At 45.3% G+C, this 24,830-nt stretch overlaps 1 protein-coding gene and 1 long non-coding RNA gene across 4 annotated transcripts; both read right to left on the bottom strand.

Moving 5' to 3' along the window:
* Positions 1 to 919: 919 nt before the first annotated feature.
* Positions 920 to 18,302, bottom strand: LOC112575950. 3 transcript variants are annotated; one of them, XM_025258110.1, is made up of 9 exons: positions 17,083 to 17,759; positions 16,572 to 16,701; positions 16,328 to 16,430; positions 15,928 to 16,091; positions 14,200 to 14,946; positions 10,878 to 11,083; positions 5,808 to 6,172; positions 2,952 to 3,081; positions 1,442 to 1,572 (listed from the first exon to the last, which is right to left on the bottom strand). In XM_025258110.1, exons 2-8 carry the CDS (start codon positions 16,602 to 16,604, stop codon positions 2,984 to 2,986), a joined length of 1,716 nt encoding a protein of 571 aa, XP_025113895.1. In that variant the 5' UTR covers positions 16,605 to 16,701; positions 17,083 to 17,759; the 3' UTR covers positions 1,442 to 1,572; positions 2,952 to 2,983. The 3 variants fall into 3 exon arrangements, with proteins under 3 accessions (XP_025113894.1, XP_025113893.1, XP_025113895.1); XM_025258109.1 differs by lacking the exons at positions 2,952 to 3,081; positions 17,083 to 17,759 and adding an exon at positions 18,023 to 18,302 and having other exon boundaries at positions 920 to 1,572; XM_025258108.1 differs by lacking the exon at positions 2,952 to 3,081 and having other exon boundaries at positions 920 to 1,572; positions 17,083 to 17,752.
* Positions 18,303 to 20,875: 2,573 nt separating this feature from the next.
* On the bottom strand, positions 20,876 to 24,510 carry LOC112575861. The gene is made up of 3 exons (XR_003101694.1): positions 24,215 to 24,510; positions 21,657 to 21,725; positions 20,876 to 21,109 (listed from the first exon to the last, which is right to left on the bottom strand). It is a non-coding gene; the product is annotated as an uncharacterized LOC112575861 (long non-coding RNA).
* Between the last annotated feature and the right edge of the window lie 320 nt (positions 24,511 to 24,830).

Here is a 24,830-nt window from a genome sequence, read left to right as displayed (position 1 = left end):
GCCCCGGTGCTTCCGATGTCCTTTGCCTCGCTCTCTACCGTTCTTTCCAAGTCTGCTTTGGTCTCCCAATTCTCCTCTAGTCCTGAGGGTTCCAGCAAAGTGCCTGCCTGGCCATGGTGTCAGCTGGTTTGCGCAGGGTGTGTCCTATCCACCCCATTAGCGCAGGGTGTGTCCTATCCAGCCCCATTTGCGCTTTGTGATATCTTGGCTAGTGACATTCTGGTTGGTTCTTTTCCACAGGCTGCTGTTGGAGATCTTTTCAGGCCATCTTATTCCCAGAACATGGCGTAGGCATCGGTTGGTAAAGGTCATTGCTCCCCAGATACGTGAAGCGGTCTGTTTCCAGGATGTTTTGTCTTTGAAGTTGGACTGGGAGTTCCTCCTCTTTGTTGATTCTCAACACTTCAGTCTTGTTTCAGTTGACCTTTCAGCCAGTCTAATCTGCTTCCCTTAACTCTGAAGAGCGGTCCGGTGGCGCAACGGTTAGCGCCTGTCACCAATACAGTGAAGGTTGGCTGCCCAGAGTTCATTTCTCGTCTCGGGCACGCTGTTCTTTCTCTGCACAGGGCTGGCTGCTTGCCGTAATATAGCCTTAGTTGCTGACACGGCGTAAAACACCAATTCCCCCCCCCCTTCCCTTAACTCTGATAGCTTACTCACTTGGGTTTGTGCATGTTGTTGCTGATAGGAGAGGACACTAATGTCATCTGCAAAGTACAGATACTCTAGCTGTTTGATGAAAGGTTTAGTGAGTTTCCTTTGAGTATAATTTGGAAGGACGAGTCTTGTTACAATCCTTTGGATGAAGTTTATGAGATTAGGCGGAATACCACAGTGGATCATCAGCCTTCACACCTCACAGTGACTTACTGACACCTGCACGCGCGCATCTGTACACACATTACCACACACCCACCCCTGTAATAAGACAACTTTAATATAAAATATATTCTGAACTGAATAGTTTACTTCACATGATAACTGTGATGACATTAGATGTTGTGTAAAGTAGACCGTGTGATATTGATGTTGACACTGATACACACTAACGTACATAATCTCGTGATAAACTGATAGTACAAGAGGAGAAAGGCTAAAAACAACGGTTAATGTAAAAGAGAGACAGACACACAACTAAAACAGTGACAGGTGAGTGAATGTCAGTCATCTTCAGGATAAACAATCACAAGTTGTGACGTACAGCGGGACATGAGGTCAAGTTGGACAAAGCCGTGCATCATTCGTCTAAGCTTGTCTTTCGTATCGCCTTCAAACATTCTCGTGAAGTTAAACGCAGGATCGTTCACACACACGACGCTTTTCTCTCCAGACCACGAACACGACATCCACTCGCCACCCACACCACGTCACTGCTGGCCGTGGCCACGTCCTCGATGTCTTCATCCGTCATCACCCGCACTGGGATACCCGCTTCTAGCAGTCCTGTCACCAAACCCGAGTTGTCACTAAAGTCACCCCAGTGCACCAACAGCACGTCTCTCCACTGTAGACAGGGTGGTGTTGTGAAGCCGCTGGTGGACGTCACTGTTGTCGATGTTGTTGTGCAACTCCCTGTCAACATTCACAATTTGTTTGTTCTGTGAATCACGTGTCACACATACAGCGTACACACGGACAGACACATGCATATAACACAGGGAGGTGCGGGATGTGCTCAGGGAGACAAAGAAAAGGTACAAGGACTAAGCTGAGTTACACTTTGGCTCAGTAACGAAGGGAGCGTCCACAGGTCCCGTCTGGACCCGGAGACTTGTTAACATTTACTGGCCTCAAGAGATGTTTGACACAGGACTGGACAATCACTGACCTATGATCAGGGTCCAGAGACTGCTTTAGTGGGGAAACCTCGCGAGACAAGTCATGTTTGTCAAAGTGGGAGTAAAGAGAATGAAGCAGGTGTGGAATATGATGTTCATCAAGTGTCCCTGTTTGTTTACGTGCGACTGACACTCGACATGTTAACACCTGGCCACCCTGCCCTCGGGTCGCCACTACTGACTGGAGTTTGACAACATCTGCAGCTGTCTGTGGAATCTGGTCACACTCCTGATGTGTGGAAACTTTCACACAGTGTCCTGTCCCTGACATCACTATCCCAGTGACCCCAACGACCCCAGACTTCAATCAACATGAAATCACGTGATTCAGTTGTAAGCAGCGAGGTTATTGTCACGTGCAGCGTGCTTCTGATAGGCGGGGCAGGAGGAGGCAACTGGAGGTGGTGGGGTGGGAGATTCTACGTCACTGCGTGTCACGTCATTTATTTCTTCCTTGTTTACGTGATGGCCGCGTTCGGTGACGGTGAAGGTTGGGGTGTGTGGGTGAGAGCCTGTCAGCGGCGGCGTTAGGGGGTGGCAAATGGGGCGGCCGCCCCAGGCCCCGCTCTCGAAGGGGCCCCGCGCTTCAGCCCCGAGGTCATCTTTATGACTTATTGCCAGCTGTGCTAAACAAGTTGTGACAAAAAAATTGACGTTCAGTAAACACTTCTAAGTTCTAATTAAGCAAATTATTGAACCCATGTCTTCACGTTAAACCCGACAATAATAACAAGCAGTTTATTAAGTTTTGCTCTGTTGTCGCGACGTGGCTGTTTCGATGTTGGTTTGTTGGGTGCAACACAGAGCATTTGTAAGAGGCACTGCGAGGGGCTAAAGGTCACATGGGACAATGACAACGACAATGACAATGACAATTCTTTATTTACGAGGGGTAAAATAAGCAGCAGGGCGCTTTTTTTCCATTTAGCCCTCGCCCTTTACGGGGAAGGAAAATAGCTACATAAAAGAAGTAATTAAGCATTATATAAGAAAAGAAATTCGTAATCATAAAGATGGGTGGATGATGATTAGGAATATATATATATAGGAATATATATAGGAATTAGGAATATATACAAGGTGATGATTAGGAATATATATATACAAGGTTACCTGGAGTTGGGAGGAGTCTCTCGAGGTCTCATCTATGTGTCTTGTAAGTATTTGGATAGGTGGCGTCTAAAGCAGTTCAGGGAGTGCAATTGCTTGAGATGCAGAGGAAGGCTGTTCCATTGCACGCTTCCTGAGAATTTCAGACTTGATTTGAAGTGGTCTAGTCTAGGAATGGCAATATTCAGTTTTGGAGAGGTTCTAGAGTTATTGGAGGAACATAGTAGAGAGAGTCTTGGCGATAGTTTGCCTGTCAGTATTTTATACATGAAAATGCATTATTAAATGTAAGTCTGTTTTTTAGAGGAAGGACGCCTAGAGAGGTGAAGTCACGTGGGTCTAATTTCGGTTTTCGTAGAACAGCTTTGATTGCTCACCTGTGAACACTTGCTCGAGGTTTCATGGAAGCGCCATTAGCGGAGTCCCAGAGGGTGGAGGCATAGTCAATGACTGACTGGATGTGGGTGGTATAGAAGAGTTTTCTTGTGTGAGTGTCCAGGCAATCTTTAATTCTTGACAGCTGGTAGACTTTCTTGGAAATGTTTTTGCTTGTGGTTGAGATGTGTTGGGACCACGATAAGTTGTTGTCAATGGTAACACCCATGAGTTTGTGGAACTGTACTTCCATTATTGATTGAGCGCTGATTTGGATACTAGGACATGGGGTGGCTAGGTTTTGTCTTTTCTGTCTGGTTGTTAGAAGCATGACTTCAGTTTTCTGGGGGCTGAGTGACATGTGGTTTGAATCGGTCCAAGCCTGAAGCTCGTCAGCGCTCAGCTGTAGGAGGGAAGCAAGTGGCTTAATCTGTTGGTGGTGAGCGTGTATTGTGGTGTCGTCCGCAAACATTTCACAAAATTGGGATATGTAGAGAGGAAGATCGTTTAAGTAAATGGAGAAAAGCAGGGGTCCTAATACTGACCCTTGAGGGACACCAAATTTAACTTCAAGGGGATCAGACAGTTGGTTGTTTACAGCAACTCTCTGAGTTCGATTGTCGAGGAAGGAGATAAGGAGTTCGGTGCTACTGGTACTTAGTTTATATAGAGTTAGTTTTCTGATAAGCAGTCTGTGATCTATAACATCAAAGGCTTTGGCAAAGTCAACAAATAAGGCGGCAGAGAAGAGATTATCATTAATATTATTTAGCCATTGTTCCACCATCGATGTAAGTGCAGTGTGGCAAGAGTGACTGGGCCTAAAGCCGGATTGGTTTGTATGGAGGAGTTCATACCTTAGAACAGGGGTTGGCAATTAATTTTCCCAAGGGGCCGCATGAGAAATTGGGATAGTTTTAGAGGGCCGGACTAATATAGTTAACTCAGTTTTACCCAATACTGTATTATATTAGTATATATACTGGCGGGGGGCCAGCGGCGGGCCGGTCAGAGACAGGAGGCGGCCGGATCCGGCCCGCGGGCCGGCGTTTGCCCAGGTCTGCCTTAGAAGGTGGTCTTGTAGGTGCTTGTGGATGTGTTTTTCTAAGGGTTTGAGAAGGCAATAGAATTGAGGATTGGACGATAATTTGTAGGGTCACTTGGATCACCTGTGATTGTGAATTGGGATTACTTTATTGCTTGTTTAAGGTGCGTTGGAAAGTAAGATTTATCAATACAGAGGTTTACAGGTAGGTCAGGCTTTCAATGATAGCCGGTGCTGAGAGCTTGAGGATTTTGTTGTTGATGCTGTTCTGGACTTTGGTGTTTAGTATCTTTTAAGTTTGATAAGTGCTTGATATACATCCAATATAGTCATTGGGGGTATGGAGAGAGCCATATCAATGTGTTTTGAGTTACAGAAGCTTTGTAGTTTGTCAAGTTTGTTTTCTTGTGACTTGTCATTTAAGACTACCTGGGAGATGGCAGTAGGACATTTTGACTGTATTGTGTTTGATCATCGCGGGAGGGACTGTGCAGTAGTCGTACAGTGGGGCTGACAGTGACGATTGGGCGCATCAGGCGTTTGTGTATCTGTTGAGTCTGTGTGTCTGTGAGCGTGCTTGCGAGAGTGGAACGTGTGGCGCCTGATTGCGTCACGCGACAGTTACGACTGCTGTTGGACCACATCTTGACCTGCTGCAGTTTGCCTACAGAGCTGAACGAGGTGGGAATGATGCTAAGTTGTTGATACTGAACACTGTGTACAAACATCAGGAGAAATCAGAGCTCATGCCAGGCTTCTCTTCGCTGATTTTTCTTCTGCTGTTAACACCGTGCAACTCAGATCTTTCTCTGTCAGCTCTGTCATCCTCACTGGGTTCTATCAGTCCATCACTGAAAGTCTCATCACGTTTTATTTCATCTCTTGGTTCCACAGCCTGTCCCTAGGGAACAGGAACAGTCTTGTCTCTCTTGTTAATATCTGTTCCAAGATCTGTTCCCAAATCAGTGCAACCAGGTAGAGGAACTTGGCAGCCTGTTGTCATCAGCACATGCTTAGGATCCTGCATCCTCTGTATTTCTCATCATGTGTTGACCTGTGAGTTCTCACTCCTGCCGTCTGTCTGTAGGTAGGCGATGTCTGTCTGTAGAACTAATCGTCATCGCAACTCATTCCGCGTGCCATCCACTTGATAAACTCTACTGACCGTCATCTTGTAATAGGCTGATGTGACCTTAGGTCACCAACTGTATCTATTGTGTGTGTGCGAGACAGAGAGATTATTTCAACGTGTATAGGTATGTATATTGCTAGTGCGACTTCTACCTGAAACTGTCCTTGTGGAGAAATAAAGTTATATTGTATTGTATAAACAACAGCATCATAACGAGATGACATAATATGACAGACACACACCAATAGCACAAGACTGTTTCTTACCTGTTTGTTAGTTATCAAACAAGTAAGTTACCCACACCTACCTGTAACACCAACACGGAGACTGTGTAGGAAGCTGGCCACGTCACGACCGCACGTCACACAGCCACCTGGCCTGTCACCTGAGTGACCCTGTCCTCGGTGATACAGTCGTGTGACTGGCGGGCCGTCTGTGTGGTCGGGTACACCTCGCTTACAGTACGGGTGGACAACACGGTATTTACTGATCTTCTCGTCCTGCTCGACTTCCCTGACGACAGACGGAGGAGAGCGGAGGGGTCTGGTTAAATATTCCACTTGCCAGCAGGCGGGTATGAATGCATAATAACAACTTGCGGCCCACAGATGGAGACGAGGAACTCGTATCAGCAGCTGGTTACAGAATGACGGGAAGTGCCTTTTCTTGTGTCTAGGACAGTAACAGAGGATGTTACTACACGTGTTATACTGTGTACTGTCACTAACATGTGTTTATGTTTGTGTCTCGTGTGTGTCGTCAACTAATGACCTCTTCAAGTAATGATGGCACAAAAATGAATCAATCTTTATAATCTGTACCAGGAATAAAGGAGAGAAATTTTTCTTTTTCTCAGAAAAATAATGTATACACGTGAACATCACATAGTATATATAGATATAAAAATATAACGACATTTAACACACACGCACACCTATACCCTCTCACACATGCACACGAACATCATCCAATTCATCAACGTCTGTCATCTCCGCATAAGATCGTGTCGATGATCAACAAGGCACTGTCGATCTTCAAATGTGCGAGTGCTGATGAAGGTGAAAAATGATCAAATTGGAAAAATGATTGCCATCCTTGGGACAGCTTTGTCAGTGGTGGTAGGGAAGGGAATGAAAAGCGTGACATCCGAGTGGGACAGTCACGTACACAGTCACCTGCAGACTCATCAAATCACGATGCTACTAGACAAACATCATTTATAAAATTATATGGCAGGCTGAAACACTACAGCAGTCGGGAGTCAGTGAGAGGTTTTAGCATTTGTCAAGATGAGAGTTTTTATAACCTGAAGATGGAACCCTGTGATCAGTCAACAGGTGTAGGCCAGCCCAGGTAGATGTAATTCTCTGTTTTCCAGATGAGCCAGCCTCCAATGACCTGATTATTTGAAACTGGACGATGTACAACATGACTGTCAAGCTGGGCTTTGTCCAAATACACTTGTTGGACCAGCTTTGAATCCTCAGAAAAACTAAAAGCTGACGAATGTAGAAGTGTGAAGTTGACAAATATGTGTTTACGTGTCTTGTCCGTCATTGTTTGTGGCTTCACTGCCAAGAACATTTCCTGACTAGATGATGTCATTTCCCCTACAAAGGTCATAGGCCGACTAGTCCTTGTGCCTCATATGCAGAATGGTGATAGCTGCTGGCACCAAGGACCTCTGGGAGGCAGTTTTTCACTCACGTGACACTTTGTAGCGCCTGCCCGAGGCCAACAGCTGAAAGTTAGGATGAAGAGGGTGAGTTTGGTCTGAGGTGATGCTACGTGCCATCTCTCTGACCGCATGAAGATACAAGTCACAAAGTTAATAGTAGTTGCCCGGTGGATGACATTTTTCAAATGGTGTAACTTTTGCTGGACCTTTGTGTACACTTGCTTCACGTGATCACTAAAGGATAGCCTTCCATCTCTTACTGTACCAATGTACTTAAACCTATCAGCCCTCTGTACCTGTTGTACCTTGATTTGCATTTGTGGCGAGAGATGGGTACAGTCATCTTTTCCATCGTGTGCTCTCTCAAAGGCCATCATCTCCGTTTTTTTCAACATTAAGCTCCAAGAAGTTGAGGTCAAGTCAGTCCTCCAGTTCCCGCACCCAGGCCAAGTACCGTGACAGGGACTGATGGTCTGTGAGGCAGACTACGAGGGCCAGGACATCTGTGTTTTGAACATGTTTGAGAATTGCATTGTTATTAGTGATCTAATTAGTGTACACAGAGAATACATGGAGGAAAGCACACATCCATGAGGGATATCTGTGTTCCCTTGTTGAGGATCTGCTCGTTTGATAGAATCATTCCATTCATTGAGGAATTCATTGAGGAATTCATCTCATCTGACGAACATGACCTTACAGTACCTTTTGGTGGAACTGTGAGACCCACACTCTGTGGTCAGTCCTTCAGGAATGATGGCATCCACAAAACTAAGGGGCTGTTGACATCCAAGTCTAGTAGGCGCTCTACAAGAAGATGTGGCTGGACCGTGTTGACGGCGCTGGAAAAGTCCATGAACAGGACCCGAACATAGGTGCCAGAGCTGTCCACGTGTTGTAGGATAGTATCTAAAAGCGTGAGAGTAGCACCAGACACCCCCCTACGTGGCTTGTAGGCAAACTGCAGAGGATGCAGGCCACGGTGGAGGTTATCAAACTTTCCACAAGCCTCTCCAAACTCTTTGCCACAACAGACGTGAGAGCCACAGGTCGACAATGTTGAGAATGTCACGTGGAAAGTCCGTAGACTTAGGCTTTGTTGGCACTGGTGTTGTTGCTGATGTGGGTCATAAGCGAGGGACACTGTGAGAATCAAGGGAAAGCTGAAAAATGATAGGTTGCTACACCAACTGTGTAGAAGCCTGTGTAACACACAATCACTACGTTCACATCACAACACCTCCATCACGTAGCACAACCATTATCAACTGTTAAATACCTGGTGGTGTTTTTTCATAACAACGAGCGCCCTTTATCTTTAAGTCAATAATCACATCACACATTTTACAACTCACTTCTCAATACCTTCCACTTCATCAGCGATGACGTACACCGACCCTCCGCTCGCCAACAGTGACAAGTAGTTGATGGCCTTCTCCACGTCTTTACAGTCATCAAAATCATACTGCAGCAGGTGAGGCTGACCGGGTGACACACCTGCTGACTGTTGTGTGTTTACTGCCTGCAGCAACAGGTGATACAACATGATGCTCACTCCAAGACTCCCCCTCCAGGTACTGACAACGTAGACGTGGTGACCACACAACAGCCACTGTATGGCCATCAGCAGCAGCACCACAGTTTTACCTGTACCGGGCGGTCCGGTGACAAAGAGCCTGGGATGTGCCGTGTGTAGCAGGTGAACTTGCTCCGGGAAGAGTGTGATGACAGCAGTATAGCACTCTCCTGTCCACCACACGGCCTGACCCAGGGTCTTGACACTCACACGTGGAGGATATGTGCAGGGCACACTCACTGTTGTCGCCGGACCGCAGAACCTGATCAACAGTCAACAGTTAATTAATTCAGATTTTTTCCGAAATTGGTAACATTTTTAAGACATGCTTTTTTACACCCATTCAAATGTAGTAAACTAATTAATAACAATGTGCCTTTTATTTTGTTTTCGTTTTGCTCCCTTTAAACACTCAGCTTTGCTGTTCGAATAACTCCAAGGCTCCATCTCTACACACCAAGATCCGCAGTAAATGTAAAGTCAGTCTGTCTGTATGGATCTGAGACATGGCGTGTGACAAACACCATCACCATCAAGATTCAGACATTCGTTAACAAATGTCTGCGCCACATCCTCAACTTCAGATTGCCCGAGAATCTCCAATACAGGTAGTCCTCGGGTTACGACGGTCTCGAGTTACGTCGTTTCGTGGTTACGACGCTCATTCCGACTTACGAGGTTTAGCGTCGTAAATCGAACTGTACGTGCGCCTCATTCCCACGTGCGGCGGAAGTCATAAGGCAACGTGAGAAGGGAAAACAGCAACAGGGTTTAGCAGGTCTTTAGGACTTAGTCGCTCGACTGTCGCTACAATTATCAAGGACAAAGATCGCATCCTTGAACACGTGACAGGATCTGCTCCTATGACAGCGACAGTGATAACAAAGCGTACAGTACTACAATATTTTACTGTACTTATGTTTATTGATAATTATGTAGGGTGCTGTGTTAGGGTAGGTGTGTGGATAGGCTAAGTGTTTGCAGTACTGTACTGTTATTATGGTACAGCACTGTGTGAACGTATGATCCGACTTACGTCGAAATTCGGTTTACGACGCCGCGTAAGAACGGATCAACGTCGTAAGTCGAGGACTACCTGTACAGACCTGTGGGACAGAACCAAAAACCTGCCAGCCATGACATCAGTAAGCGGAAGTGAGGCTGGTTCGGTCACATCTTGCGAAAGCCGGGCGACAATTTAAGAACCAAGCTCTGGGCTGGAACCCACAGGGGAGGCACAGAGATGGGAGACCCCTGGCAGACATGGAGGAGATCGGTCAGAACCGGATTCGATGGCGGGGTGAAGTTGAAGACGACTGAGGCAGTCAGCTCCGACATTGTCAGCTCCCTGTATATATTTGCTCTCAGTTCGCCATTGTAGGAGAAACGTGGCCCACCTCACTAGGCGGTTGTTACGGTGCTTTACCTCATCCCACAACGCCAGTGGGTGATGATTTCACTCCAGTACGAACTTGTTGCTGTACCAGTATTCTTCACATTTCAAAGATCGGTGTTAGAGATTTTTTTACTGTAGAGTATGCTGGCTCGGTAATGGTTTATTTCCCGCTTGTGAACGCCATCCGGTGTAGCATCCCATCCTGGTTTTGTAGAAATATCTAGTCGACACCTTTGTCCTAACATCCTTTCTTTAAACAGGTCTGACAATGGAGCTGCAATGGCACCGGACTTATGTACATAACGACGGTAATAATTCGCTAATCCCCTCAAAACCTCTCACCTCTTACTTTGTCTCCGGTTCTCTAGCTTCCAGCAATTTCTGTACCTTGATTTCAGTGATTACAGCTGGGAAACAACGGATAGTAAACTTTCCTCTATTATAAGTATCTTCATCAACCGCTTGTGAACAGACAGACAGTTGACCCTAGTCATTCAGGGCCGCCCCTGTCTCCTGCCTGCAATGGCATCTCTTTGACAGCTGCCGCGACCCCTGTTGGTGACTTTTGTCCTGTCCCTTACCTGCACTACACTGACAACTGGTGTCTGAACACTGTTAGCTTATAGTGGTTGCTACTGGTAACCGGCGTTCGAGTCCCGTGATCACCAATGATCTACATGCAGCCACACGTCCCTGTATTATCGTATCACCCTACACTACTACTCACCTGGCCACCAGAGTCCTGTACACAGCATCAGTCATGAGCCTGTCACGTCCAGCCCCAGCTACACGTCGCTGCCACCAGTGTCCGAGTTCCCTCAGCACGTGACTTCTGACGTCACACGGTGTCTTGGGGTCAGACAGCTGATCACAGCACAGACACACACCTGGGATGTCGGCGGGGTCTGTTGTTCCCAGACATCGACACAGGTCCTGTCAAACATTCACGTGATCAAAGGAAATGAATTACAACGCCTGTCGCTCTTCTCTTGACTAATGGAGTGAGAAGGAACATCTTAACATTTTATTTCAATGTTTCTAAGAGCGACCCTCACACTGTAGTGCTGGACTCCTCGTGGATGAAATTAATTTTCAAATATCTGCAAAACTCGCAGCTCAAATTACAATCCTATCGTTAACCACCAGTGAGGTCCGTGTTTAGTAGTTAGTTTATTCCTTGTTGCTCCCTTGAGGAGAATAGAGCCACACAGGTCCGTGTAGACCCCGGGTATAAATGTCACGTGGTGAGGGATGACTTCCAAAGGGGAGCCCGGTAGTTTAGAGGTTATAACACTAGCATGTCACCACTGCAGTGAGCGGCTCTGGGTTCACATCTCGTCTCGGGACACTCTCTGTTTGCTTGGCTGGGCGTCGGGGGTTTTCTCCGGGTACTTTGGCTTCCTTTCCTCCCTCCCCCAATACTGTGAAATAGAAGCGTTTCCCTACTAAAACAACAACAACATGAATTCCAAGAAACAATCATCGCGTCCTACAAATTGTTGACCTCGCCGTCCCTGTGTGTGTCTGACCTGGCGGTACTTCTGATCTTTGTGTCGAATTATCAGCCTCCCTTGACGGCCTCTGATGGTGTCCAGTTCCTTTCTGTCTTCAGTCGAGAAAATGCCTCGCGCAGTGATGGACCCCATGAAAGTGGCTTCCTTTATTGTACGATGATTACAACAGAGATTTGTGACATTATAAAATGGACGAAAAGGAAGGGCGAACTACTTTATGGCCAATACTGGCAGAAGATGACTAACAGGGAATTTGAGTAGTTTATGGTTGTACTGCGTTTGGCTGGTGTCTGTAAAGCTCAAGATGAACTAAGAGAACAGTTGTGGAGCAAGAAGCACGAGAGAACATTTTTACAAAAACGATGTTGAAAGCTAGACTCGTGCAATGGAGGGGAGTGCTCCGATCTCATGCTGCTCAACGACTTCAAAGGCGACCCGATGAAAGGCTGTCACCAGTCTCTGAAATATTTGATGTTTGAGTAGATAACTTGAAATAATGTTACGAAACCTCACAAAATATGTTTGTCACATATGTTTGAACTATTGCATGCGAAAGGGGAATCAAGTCTGCAGAAATACAAGAGGAAAAGCGCCATAGCTCGCTGTTTTAAAGAGCTTAGAATGGACAGCTTACCAGTTGTGTATTATGCGTGGATGACCTTTGAACTTGTTAAAGAACAGCTGAAGGATTGGGACAGAGAGCCACAACGCCAGTCCAGAAAAGTGTTGCTCCTTCTCGACAATTGTGCAGCACATCCTCGTGTAGATTTTTTAAAGAATATTTAACGGGAATTTCTACCTCCCACGACCACAGTTTTGTTACAGCCAATGGATGGACATTACAAAAGATTTTAAGACCTTCATTCTATTGTGCAAGGTTAATTATTTAGGTTCTTGAAGCAATTGAAGAAAGTTTGCTGACCTCATCGTCAACAGTCAGAAGTGAGTGTAAATGTCAACATCTTACAAGTAGGTACATTTGTGGCCAACAGATGGCGACAAATAAGCAGTGAGACAATTGCAAACTGCTTTTGTCACTGTGGCTTTAAGCACTTGAGCTTGGAGATGGATGTGGACATGACGATTGCACGTGAAAATAATGACGGAAATGTGAAACTTCAACAGGTTGAAATTTCGAAGAATATTTATCCATCGACAACGAGTTTCAATGGAACGATGAAAATGACGATTACGACACTGTAACAGAATAAACAACAATACTAACAAAGAATAAAATCAAATACACAAACACACAGAGGAGCCAAACAACAAGAACATGAGCTGAGAGTAACATGATATTGCAAAAGGGTGTGACAAAGGACGAGCATTATGGGATAGGGTGTTAGGAGTCATGTTTACAACGTTTTAGGAAACAAATTAACTGAGGTTTTAGGTTTTATGTCCAGAAACATGACAGTGTGGTGAGTCACTATACTGCAATGGGAGGCTCACTGTTTCCAGGTTAAAGCTGAGCGTGAGTGAGACTCACTGCATGTGGTCTTGTTTTCTTGAACGGCGGAGTTGATGATGGTGGGGATAGGTATTATATAACAGTAACACACACACGCAAACACGCCGATATATGCGCAGAGAGATCAAAACAGTAGGAACCCAAAGTACCCGGATAATCAGCGCTGTAAACAACTGTCTCAATAAGACAGAAACAGAAAGAAGCGTTGAACCCGAGATTCGACCTCAAGACATTTCCCTTTTGTGTGACCAGCCATCAGGCGAGGATTGTATACCACACCATGACTGATATCAGACATGAAAATAAAACACAGGAGTGAATCAAATTCAAGTTGCGGTCGTTGGTGAGGTTGACAGGTGTCACGACACCATGTAGTGTCTCTCACTCCCTTTACTACGCACTTTACTGCGCGTTCTTTCACACAAATAAACAAAATTATTTTCCTGTAAGAGTCTGCCTATGTTTACTAAATAAACCAAAATACAGGCGGTCCTCGTCTTACGACGTTCCGTTCCTACGTCGCGTTGTAAACCGATTTTCGCTGTAAGTCGGAGCATACGTACATACTGTACGTAAATCCTGTCCTAACACAGTAATTACATTTTACTTTAGTGTAGAAGATTTTTTTTTAAAATATTATTTTACTATTTGTGGACTGCTGGAAATAAAGTTATAATGAATCGCTACTATAAGTAAATGGGGAAAATAGTAAACTTCTAAGACAAAGGGAAGTGGAGGAATAATCTATTACAAAATCTCAGCAGACATAGTGAGTGAAATAAACGTTTCTAGTGACTTATGACAAGCTTGATGACACGTGACTGTCGGACACAGCATTCTAAACTGACTGTTACAAACAGTTCTACTTAAAAAATGTAAACTAAACATTGCTAAATTAATTAAACAATAATTAAATAATACTCTTCTAAGTTAGAGGGTTTAAAATCCTCCTTTGAAAAAACTTGTTTTGTCTGCTGGTGAGGTGTTGACCAATCACAGTGTACGTATACAGGATATAAATTCAATGTCTACCTGTTTGTTGACAAAGACGAGAGAGTTCTTACCTGTGTTAGCTGTTTGTGGCCAGACAAAGCCTGCTTCACCTGATCAGCCTTTAGGTTAGGGACTGCAATGACCTTAGTGATGTGCAGTCCAGGTGTAACATCGGACACCAGGTGTGACAACATGGCCGCCGCCTTGTCCAGCTGTGTCGCGGCCTCTTTCAGCTTCCCTCTTATTTTATCTGCTATTACCTGAGGCGACATACTGAGTGCATGTACGTTGTCACCAAACGCTTTCACCTCACAGACCACAAAGCCGTAATGGCGGTGAATAAGAAGCACATCAAAGTCTCCCTGTTTCCAGTTTCGTGGCTGGGTGGAAGGAAGGTTGGCGGGTAGGGCCAACTGAGCAGCCGCAGCAGCGTAACAAGGTTCCCCCAGGTACTGTGCGAACTGTAGATTGCTCATTGCAAACAACACTTCTCCCTTCTGTTCAGTCATCTTCCTCAGACAGAAGAGGACCCGCTGCATGGCTGAGTCATCTCGGACATCACTGTCCTGAACACGAGGAGGCTGAGGAAGACAAGTTTGAACAGCGGCGGATGGAGTCGTCACGGACTGGCTGGACTGACCGGCCTGACCAGATGCTGACTGGAGGACAAGAACATCCTGACCAGCTACCGACTGTCTTACCATGGGCACGCGGTTGAAGTAGACAGGAGGCAGGAAGTAGGCGCGTGAGTCGAGATCAGGGAACGAAGCCTCAACCCACTGGAACCAGAATGTCAGGGCTTGGTCTGACAGTGTTCCCTGGATAACAATAAGAATGTAGACTTGCTGTGAGAACAAATACTCGGTTAATGTTAATTGTGAATCTGTGTGAATCAAGAATGTTTCACTAGCGGTCACTTAGACACTTTCTGTTGTTATTTGTGGTGATGGCAATTTCACAAAGCTTACTACTTGTGACAGACGGGTCACGTGGTATGCTGGTCAGCACGGTGGGGGCAGGACATGCAGCAAGTGTTACATGAGTAACAAGACTTTGTAACAGGTTAGACCAGGGGTGGGCAATTAATTTTCCCAAGGGGCCGCATGAGACATTGGGATTGTTTTAGAGGGCAGGACTAATATAGCTAACTCAGTTTTACCCAATATTGTATATATAGTACATATATATATATACTGGCTGGCGGGCCAGCGGGCGGGCCAGTCAGAGACAGGAGACTGGCCGGATGCGGCCCGCGGGCCAGCCCTTGCCGAGGTCTGGGTTAGAAGATGCTAGGAGGTGATAGGAAGACGATATAATAGTTAACTGTCATCACAAACCGGCCATCGTTTCACTTGCCAGAGAGACAGTAAGTGGCGACACTCTGTGTGGCGGGTGGAGGTGTGACCCCCAGGCATAGTGCAGTAACCACATGTTTTGTACCTCGGGTGTTTGTACAATTTATTTAAGGTTTGGGTACTTTTTACATACATTCCGCTTAATGAATCCTGCTGATGACTGGTTAATATCACAAATAAATGACTCAGGTACATCGTACTTGTGCCTCCTACACGAGTCGAGCGACTCACACAGGGAGGGTGAAGTGACTGAACACAGCGAGCATCGGGTGGTTGTCCCTGTTGTCGGAATGTTCACCTGCTATTATCTCCCAACACATCTGTAAAGGGGGACAACCAGAGCGTGTGTGGCACTACTGCTGTTAGTGTGTTAGTGAGACTGTACTTTGTACCTTTATGTTATTTCTACCGTGCTACTTGCTTTGTTGTCGTCAAAGCACAAACCTGAGCGCCAGTCTTGTGACTGATGAGCCTGACGGCTGTGTGGATCTGCGAGGGTTGACCAGTGATGACGACAACCTTCATACCTGGTACAGGTGAGGCCTTAGAGTCCAGCATGACATGAGCGCCCGAGCCTTTCTCTACCTCACAAAGCGGTCTTGTGGTTGCTAGGAAACAAAGCAAGTGAGTCAATCTATCGTCTTCTCACCTTTATCACCAGGTGTTGTGCTGGTGTTCATACCACCAAGTCTCGTTGTCTCTCACTTCTATGGGATTCTCCTAACATGGCTAAACAGCAGTTGTCTACCTCTTCTATCCCTCATCCTTAAATATTGTTTTTGTGCTGATATAGAATATCTGTCATGATTCACCTGACACGTACCCGTAGGAGCAGTGTACCTACCCGTGTCAGCAAGAAGAGTAGCCTGTCCATCAGTCACGGCGTGTAGGTAAACGTTCCCAGACGGTCGTCCACCACTGCCACCCTTCCCTCTCCTGCTCTTTGTCTAGAATCAGAAATTAAAAAGTACACAAAATTAAAAATTAACTATTTCCACTTGCATACAAATGCCCACGTGACTGGCTTAGTTTCTACAGATGGCATCAATAGTCCAACTCACATATTGGCGGTCCGTGACAGTTCTCACCTGCTGTGAAGCAGACGGCTGACGACGTGACATAACTGACTAGTAGTCTCCCCTGAACTGACTCCAGTGTGTCTGCTGTCTGTGTGAGGGGAGGAAACTCATCTCTGTGTGGCAAAGCGTTAGTCACTGGCTGAAACACAAACAACAAAACATAATATCACACACCTACAAGTGTGACTATAGACAACTATGTAGTTTAGAGTCACGTGGTCTCGTATTCATTACAAGATGTCTGTGCCGTGCTTGAGTGTCTTTGCACGCTCCTGTCCTCACTTTTTCTCTCAACGTCTCGTCAATGACGTCACATGTTGACCACGGGAGACGACTTGCACTCGCTCCATGACAACGACCCCTGAGTGGACTAAGTCACTAACCCATCTTTCTGTCTTCTTACCTCGCAAAGCGAGGACACGTCAGTCTGTGAGTGGCGACAGTTCTCGTTGCTGATACTGTCTGTCTTGTTATCTACGATGTCTACAACGTCTACGTTCTCACGTGTTCACATACTTACACAGAATAGTCACTGTGAACGTGTTTTGTGTACCGATATCTCGTCATGACTGGTGATTCCTGTGACACAAGTAAACTTTGTTGTCTCGGTGTCGGTGTCAGTGTCGGTGTCGGTGTCAGTGTCGGTGTTGGTGTCAGTGTCGGTGTCAGTGTCACTGTCAGTGTCAGGTTGAGAACATCTCTACATCTGGACAAAGCCAACACACTCTCTACTCTCGTCCTCCTCGTGTGTTGTTGAGGTGGTCCTGACGACAGATTTATCGACGACTGGTGTGACGACCTCACGACACAAGAGGTCCATCACACTTCAACGACTGTCGTCTGTCACTGAAGCTTGGCTTGTGTGCACTTGGAGAGCTTAATGGTGATTGGGTGAGCCGGGGACGGTAATTACTGTGATTGGCTGAACCAGAGACGATACTTACTGACGTAATGGGCGTTGGCACGCGCGTAGAAAGGCGTTTGTGTGATCTCCGAGCATTCAGGTTGATCTTGCCACCATCACAATTTATTTCAAAGATTAAGCCATGCATGTCTAAGCTCGCATCATCCTACAGTGAAACTGCAAATGGCTGTAATAGCTGCAACATGTGTTACTTACAGACCTACCCGACTACTGTCACACATTCACGCTCAGAAGACTCTTCATATAGTTATTCATACCTCGAGCATGGTGAATTGAGTTAGCAAGCTGTGCATTCTAACTACTCATTTGATCTTGCTTTTATGTACACGTTCACGCACGATTTGACTGAAATTTACTTACATAAACAAATAGATATAAAGGAACACAGAAAGACACAAACATGAACGGACGCGCGCTCGTACACACGAATATCAAATGTCTAATTCTAGCAGATGTACGTACAGCCAAACGCCAACTACACTAGAAATGAAAGACACTTGACGACACAGACGATGTTCAGGAAGTGACCTCTGACCTGATGTTACTATTGCCGTAACTTTCGAGAGGCTCCGTGTGGCTGCAGTCCCTGACCACTCGAGATTGTCCAACAAGCTGACAATGTCGTTGTTGTCTGTAGGGCCAGACACTGGTGGTCTTCTGTAGTGTTGACACAAAGTCTTCATTGACTCCCACGTGGTGTAGCCTCCCACCAAAACACTTCAACGTGTCCTTGATGATGTCGCAGATCGCCCCTCGTGTCGCCGGATGCCCACAGCCGCTGACAGTCGGCACCAACACACCCACGGGCTCAGCCACAGGCGCGACACCACGTTCCTGCCGAACCTCTAATGAACGTAGACCACAACAAAGACGAAATGAACGATATAAATAATCACCTTAATCAAATGTTGATAGAAAGATTTAAAAATTCACACACATGAGTACGCAAGAAAACACAGACACCCCGTGTACAAGCAGAAGACAGTTAACGTTAGTCAGGGAAAAACACAAACATCCTGACACACTGAGACACAGAACTGTTAGAGCGCTAAGGCTTGTCACCCTTGAAGCCTCCAGAGTTAGATGATGAACAGTTTGTATTGTGTTTACACTGTCTCTCACTCTCTGTGGCCATGACCACCACTCAACTGTCCGCCCAGCGCACACACGGCCCGTCTGTAGGTCCGCAGGCCCACCTGTCTCTCTGACCACACGCCACACGATGCAGGACGGGATGACGAAGGCGACGGAGAGAAGAAACGAACGGGTGGATGAATGTAGAAAATGTCGTGACTTGGCACACACAGGGACAAAGAATAAGCAGAAGAATTAGATAAAGATGGAGATTGTAGAACAGCAACGACGATAACAATGACAAGAAAGAGAATAAGATCGAAGACGAGAACAAAGTCTACAGACAAAGTCAAGATGAGAAGCATTATTCCCAAGGAAACCCGAGTGTTTGTACCTCCACGTTGTGTAGCAGTTGTGTCTTTCAAGGGAGATAATTCGTGTGGGCGTGTGTGTGTGTGTATTTTATCGTGAAGCGGACGGCAGTGAAAGTAAGTGCAACTTTTCTATCTGACTTGGAGACTATCATCCGGGAACTCAGTCTGAGACGTCATGAAATGTCAGAAAAGCTCTGTAAGCATTGTATGAGTATTTGCTCATGGGAAGAATACAGGTCCCTGGTATCTCTAAGGTTTGATCTGTGGATCATTGCAGTTCCCTGTAGACTCTAACCCCATCAACAGATCAAACGAGAAGCCTATAGACAAGTCTTTGTGTTTTGTGGAATGAAAGAACACGTGTGACACAGTGGTGCATGCATGTCACCTCCGCTGGGAGTGTGTGACCGTGACATATCGACCCTGCCAATACTCAAACAACAAACAGGGTGCGCGCCACAGTGACATCATTAAATCAAGTCCACTGACAGTACCAACCTCCCAGTCCACTGACAGTACCAACCTCCCAGTCCACTGACAGTACCAACCTCCCAGTCCACTCACAGTACCAACCTTCAACGAACAGCGAGCCCCCATTGGTACAACAAGCAGCAGACTCAGCATCAAGCAGACGACGAGTGACGTAGCATGGGCATGACGTCAGGCGTTGCTACAGTCAGCGAAAAAAGGCCTTGACCTCATGCGAACAGGGTAAAAATAGCCTGGAATATGACGTCAAACGTCCAAGCTGCCTACGTGTGACGTAGCACGGGCATGACGTCAGGCGTTGCTACAGTAACGGTAGGAAGTGCACAACTTTGCGGTGCTGTTTGAAGTGGCTTTAAGTATTTGTTGTTGTTGTTGCTGTTTTCTCTCGTCCTGCCTTTTCTTTTCGCTTTTGCGCTCAGGCCTTGTTGATTGCGCATGACTAACAGAGGTAAGAATTACAATGTAATAAATAAAATTAAATAAGTATATTGATATCTCTGTGTATATATTTATTAATATAAATAATGAGAAAAGTGTCCGTGTCATGACTATAACTACATAATGTCCATCATAATCCAATATTAAATCACACAGTGGCAGTCTGTGTGTTGAGGGAGGGTGGATGTGAACCCACGCCTGTGGTGTTGGACATTTCTGTAAATCCACACACGTTGTCTCGCACTGACCAGACGTGGAGGGAGAAGTGTCCGACTCACAGACATCAGCCAACAGTCGTAGTTCTCATGCTAATCATGAGGTCAAGAGTCAAGTGTCAGCCATACTTTACTCTTTATGCAGGTGAGCAGGCCTTCTCGCCGCAATGGTGTAAACTCTGTAATAAATATTGTTAGCCTGCAGGATCTCCAATCTCTCTCTCCCTCTCTCCCTCCATCTCTCTCTCTGAGATCTTTTTCTTACCTCCGACCTAACATCCGGTGTATACCACGGACATGTAAGGGTGGATTGCTGTCTGTCTGCCACTTAGCCTCTTGCCAAGTTCTTCACTGTTAGTTCTTCTAAACCGGAAGCTTTGTATACACCAGCCTCGTTTTAGAAGTTCTGGAAAATCGTCTGCAAGGAGCTCAGTAGTACAAGTTCATGGTGATACTGAGCAGAAAAGAAGTTCAGATAGGTGGACACATAATCACAACCCTGTACGATTTATTTCATCATCTTTTTACTCCACCGGTTCGCAAGTTACCATCTTTCTTTAAGGAAATTATCGATGGTTACAGCATGTCAGCACTTTTCATTCATTTCAAATGTACTTGGGGTTTCTACTGTCTTTAATCTCTGCACTTATATCGGATGTGTGTGTGTGTAAGTGCGTGTGCAACATGCACTGAGACTCACTCACTCTCACCTTTAACCTTAAAACAGTCAGCCTCCCATCAGCCCTAATTACTGACCACACTGTCACATTTCTGAACATACAACATAAACCTCAGACAATTTTTCCGAAAAAGATGTAATTCGAAAGAGGTGTCATCGCCATGTCACAGATGGCTGAGCACCAGGTTGGAAGGTCGACATCCCAGTCTGACATCTTGCTGTTAACTGATAAGAATAGTTCCAACGAGCCCTGAATTTAGGTCTCCATAGCATTTGTAGCCTCCATCAGTTGCTGTACACTCGCCTACACAGCACTTCATTCCTTCCTGGCAGGGATGATCGAAGGGAACACACTACACACAGAGGAGTGCAAGGCAAAAGTTACAGGTGTCAACGATTTTTAAACAGGTACAAACAGGTTCACACATATGCTCACACGCAACCAGACAGAACAGGAACGCGATGAAGTGGACAAAGTGTGGGTAGAGAAAAACAAAGTCTGGGGATAAGAAAAAAAAATCGGGGTGTAGATATGAAGCGAGGGGGGCAGGTAGATGGACAGGAATGTAACGGTAGAGCCATTGAGATACATGTAAGACATGAGGTTGACTTGGTATTGCACGTGTTTAATAACTGGGAGTCAGCGGAGTACAATCAGGAGAGAAGTCACGTGACTGCAAAAAATGAGACGGACAGCGCTGAGGTAAGACCGTCTTCTCATCATGAAGGACACGTTTGTTGGTCACTGGGTTGTTGATGCCAAGTGAAGGCTTCAGTCAACAAAGTCTGTACATGGTCAAATATTTCTCAAGTCTCGAGAGTTCAGAGTCAGTCCCATAAAGATGATGTAAGAGGCCATTAAGTTGTCCCTGTCCACAAGCACCATCTGAGTCTACTTACATCCTCTCCTGCCTGACATGTCGCCCACGTCGCCACCATCAGCAGAACTGTGCACAGCAGCTTTGCCACCTGTATACAACACGCACGGTGACTGGTATAATAACAACTGACAGTATTAACACCTGTGTACAACACGGTGACTGGTATAATAACAACTGACAGTATTAACACCTGTGTACAACACGGTGACTGGTATAGTAACAACTGACAGTATTAACACCTGTGTACAACACGGTGACTGGTACAATAACAACTGAGTATTAACACCTGTGTACAACACGGTGACTGGTACAATAACAACTGACAGTATTAACACCTGTGTACAACACGGTGACTGGTACAATAACTGACTGTATTAACACCTGTGTACAACACGGTGACTGGTACAATAACTGACAGTATTAACACCTGTGTACAACACGGTGACTGGTACAATAACAACTGACAGTATTAACACCTGTGTACAACACGGTGACTGGTACAATAACTGACAGTATTAACACCTGTGTACAATACGGTGACTGGTACAATAACAACTGACAGTATTAACACCTGTGTACAACACGGTGACTGGTACAATAACTGACAGTATTAACACCTGTGTACAATACGGTGACTGGTACAATAACAACTGACAGTATTAACACCTGTGTACAACACGGTGACTGGTACAATAACTGACAGTATTAACACCTGTGTACAACACGGTGACTGGTACAATAACAACTGAGCATTAACACCTGTGTACAACACGGTGACTGGTACAATAACAACTGACAGTATTAACACCTGTGTACAACACGGTGACTGGTACAATAACTGACAGTATTAACACTTGTGTACAACACGGTGACTGGTACAATAACAACTGACAGTATTAACACCTGTGTACAACACGGTGACTGGTACAATAACTGACAGTATTAACACATGTGTACAACACGGTGACTGGTACAATAACTGACAGTATTAACACCTGTGTACAACACGGTGACTGGTACAATAACAACTGACAGTATTAACACCTGTGTACAACACGGTGACTGGTACAATAACTGACAGTATTAACACCTGTGTACAACACTGTGACTGGTACAATAACAACTGACAGTATTAACACCTGTGTACAACACGGTGACTGGTACAATAACAACTGAGCATTAACACCTGTGTACAATACGGCGACTGGTACAATAACAACTGACAGTATTAACACCTGTGTACAGAGGTATGCACTAGCGATCACCTTTTTGGTGCTCATTATATTTTAGCAAGCTTTTTGAATACAGGTAATTCTATGTATTCCAGTGGTATGATATTATTCCAGCCTTGTGTACTCATTTCAGTGCATTTCTTAAGTCGTACAATGTTCACGGTGTATACTCCACGCGCATGCGTGTTGCAGAGTCCAAAATGTTCTCTTCTATCGCGTTTACCTCCCCTGAAAGTCACGCAGGATACTTTTGCTGAGCTGATTTTATTATGCCTAGTGAGGTCACAGGTCACAGGTCAGAGCAGGGTTTGAGTCAGTCAAGGCACCTATGAGCCATGCTACTCAGACTCTAGTATCGCTCCACTTCTGAAGGAAGACTAGTCACGTGACCACAGCACTGACCCTGACGACCTTTCTAACCGTCATATTGAGGAGGAATCGTCAACGTTACTCTTTGTTCAAATTTCATCATTTTGTTTAGCCTCACGGATACATCACGGATCTGATCATCTGCTAGGTCTGCACACAGCTGTATGTCGGTGACCATCAAAGCCAGCCCTACAGGTGTGTTACCTCTGCCTCCTCACTCACTGGCACACCTTGGGAAGGTGTCGGAAGGAGGTTTAACTTAATCGTAAACCTTCCTTAGACACGGTGAACCATCGCCATCAGCATCATTAGTATACACGAGTTTTATTATTGTCTCATAACCCAGAGGTCAATGGTGGGACACACAGACAGCCACGTGATCGACTGGTTGTTGTGGTTACCTGTGTTTACCCAAAGTACCTTAACACGACGCGAAATTTCCATTTAGCTCTTTTCACATCTATAATCCGAGCTCCATTATCCCAAGATTTTTTAAATAATACAAAGTAAGATCAATAATGAAAATTATTTGAAATTTTACAGCTTTCGTCAAATGTCTGACCAGTCATTTCTATGAATGCGCTGAGGACGACTGGAGGCAACATCACCGGAAGTCGCGAGGTGAGTGACGTCAGCAACTCAAGTCGGTAACCGACCGCTTACCTGGCAATTAGTTAACCGGTAGTTGTTAGACCCACCATACACCTGTTATTTAGTGAAACTAAACAGTTTCTTTAAAATACTTTTTATTTTATAGTGTTATAAACATAAGATTTTTATTTTTAATTATTACAATACGCAGCTCAGTGAGCCCTGTCATTGATGAAATTAAACGCTCACAGAGTTTTTCTGTACTCCACCTGATAAGGAGAAAATAAGACTATAATTTAAAATTTCTGAAGGTGGATGAGACAATAGACGAAAATGCAGTGATGATAGTGAGCAGGAGAGGCAGGGCACAGTGTGTGATGCGTACCTGTACAGGTGTCGCCATTGTTGCCACCCAGTTGGACACGTGTAGAGAAGTTTGTAAAGAATAAATAAATATTTGGCTTGCTTGAGACTTTATAATACAGGGCAACACATGACGTCCGTCATCACGTGATTTCCACGTGTCAGTAATCAGATATTACTTTGCTATTCCCTCACCTACAGTTTATTGTATAAAATAAGCTCAGAACGCCAGCAAAAATTTATTGTTCAACTTTATGGCTCTGCCATCTGCTAGCAGCCTGAAGTGTATTATCATAAGATAAACAGGAGAATGAACAAATATATTATTTCTAATGTCCCAGCCAGTGCCACACGCTGTTCACATCAGGTGTCTATGAACAGAACCACAGAGCGTGGACAGGTCAGTATAGGTGAGCAGTGCTCAGCAAGGTTGATGACACTAGTGTACATCAGCTACAGAATGTTCTTTCGTTCTTTCATTTTAAAATTTTGCAGCTTTTGACTCCTTCTCTCCTGAGTTAAAATCACACGAAAGCTAAGCAAGTTTGCTTTCTCCACTGATGAAGGAGGAAGCCAGATGAACATTTGAGTTCACAAACCTCCAGGAGCTGCATGGCCTTAAAAGGAAATGTCCTGAT

This window comes from Pomacea canaliculata, linkage group LG11, assembly GCF_003073045.1.
Source record: "Pomacea canaliculata isolate SZHN2017 linkage group LG11, ASM307304v1, whole genome shotgun sequence".
Taxonomy (NCBI): Eukaryota; Metazoa; Mollusca; class Gastropoda; order Architaenioglossa; family Ampullariidae; genus Pomacea; species Pomacea canaliculata.
This window is presented reverse-complemented; position numbering and strand designations above follow the sequence as displayed.

Excerpts from the sequence above, each read along its gene's own strand:
- LOC112575950 (XM_025258109.1), bottom strand. The coding sequence starts at position 16,604 with ATGTCACGTCGTCAGCCGTCTGCTTCACAGCAG. Across the intron at positions 14,947-15,927 it reads GTCACAAGACTGGCGCTCAG|GGAACACTGTCAGACCAAGC; the intron begins GTTTGTGCTTTG and ends ATTGTTATCCAG. Across the intron at positions 1,573-5,807 it reads TCTCCGTGTTGGTGTTACAG|GGAGTTGCACAACAACATCG; the intron begins GTAGGTGTGGGT and ends GAATGTTGACAG.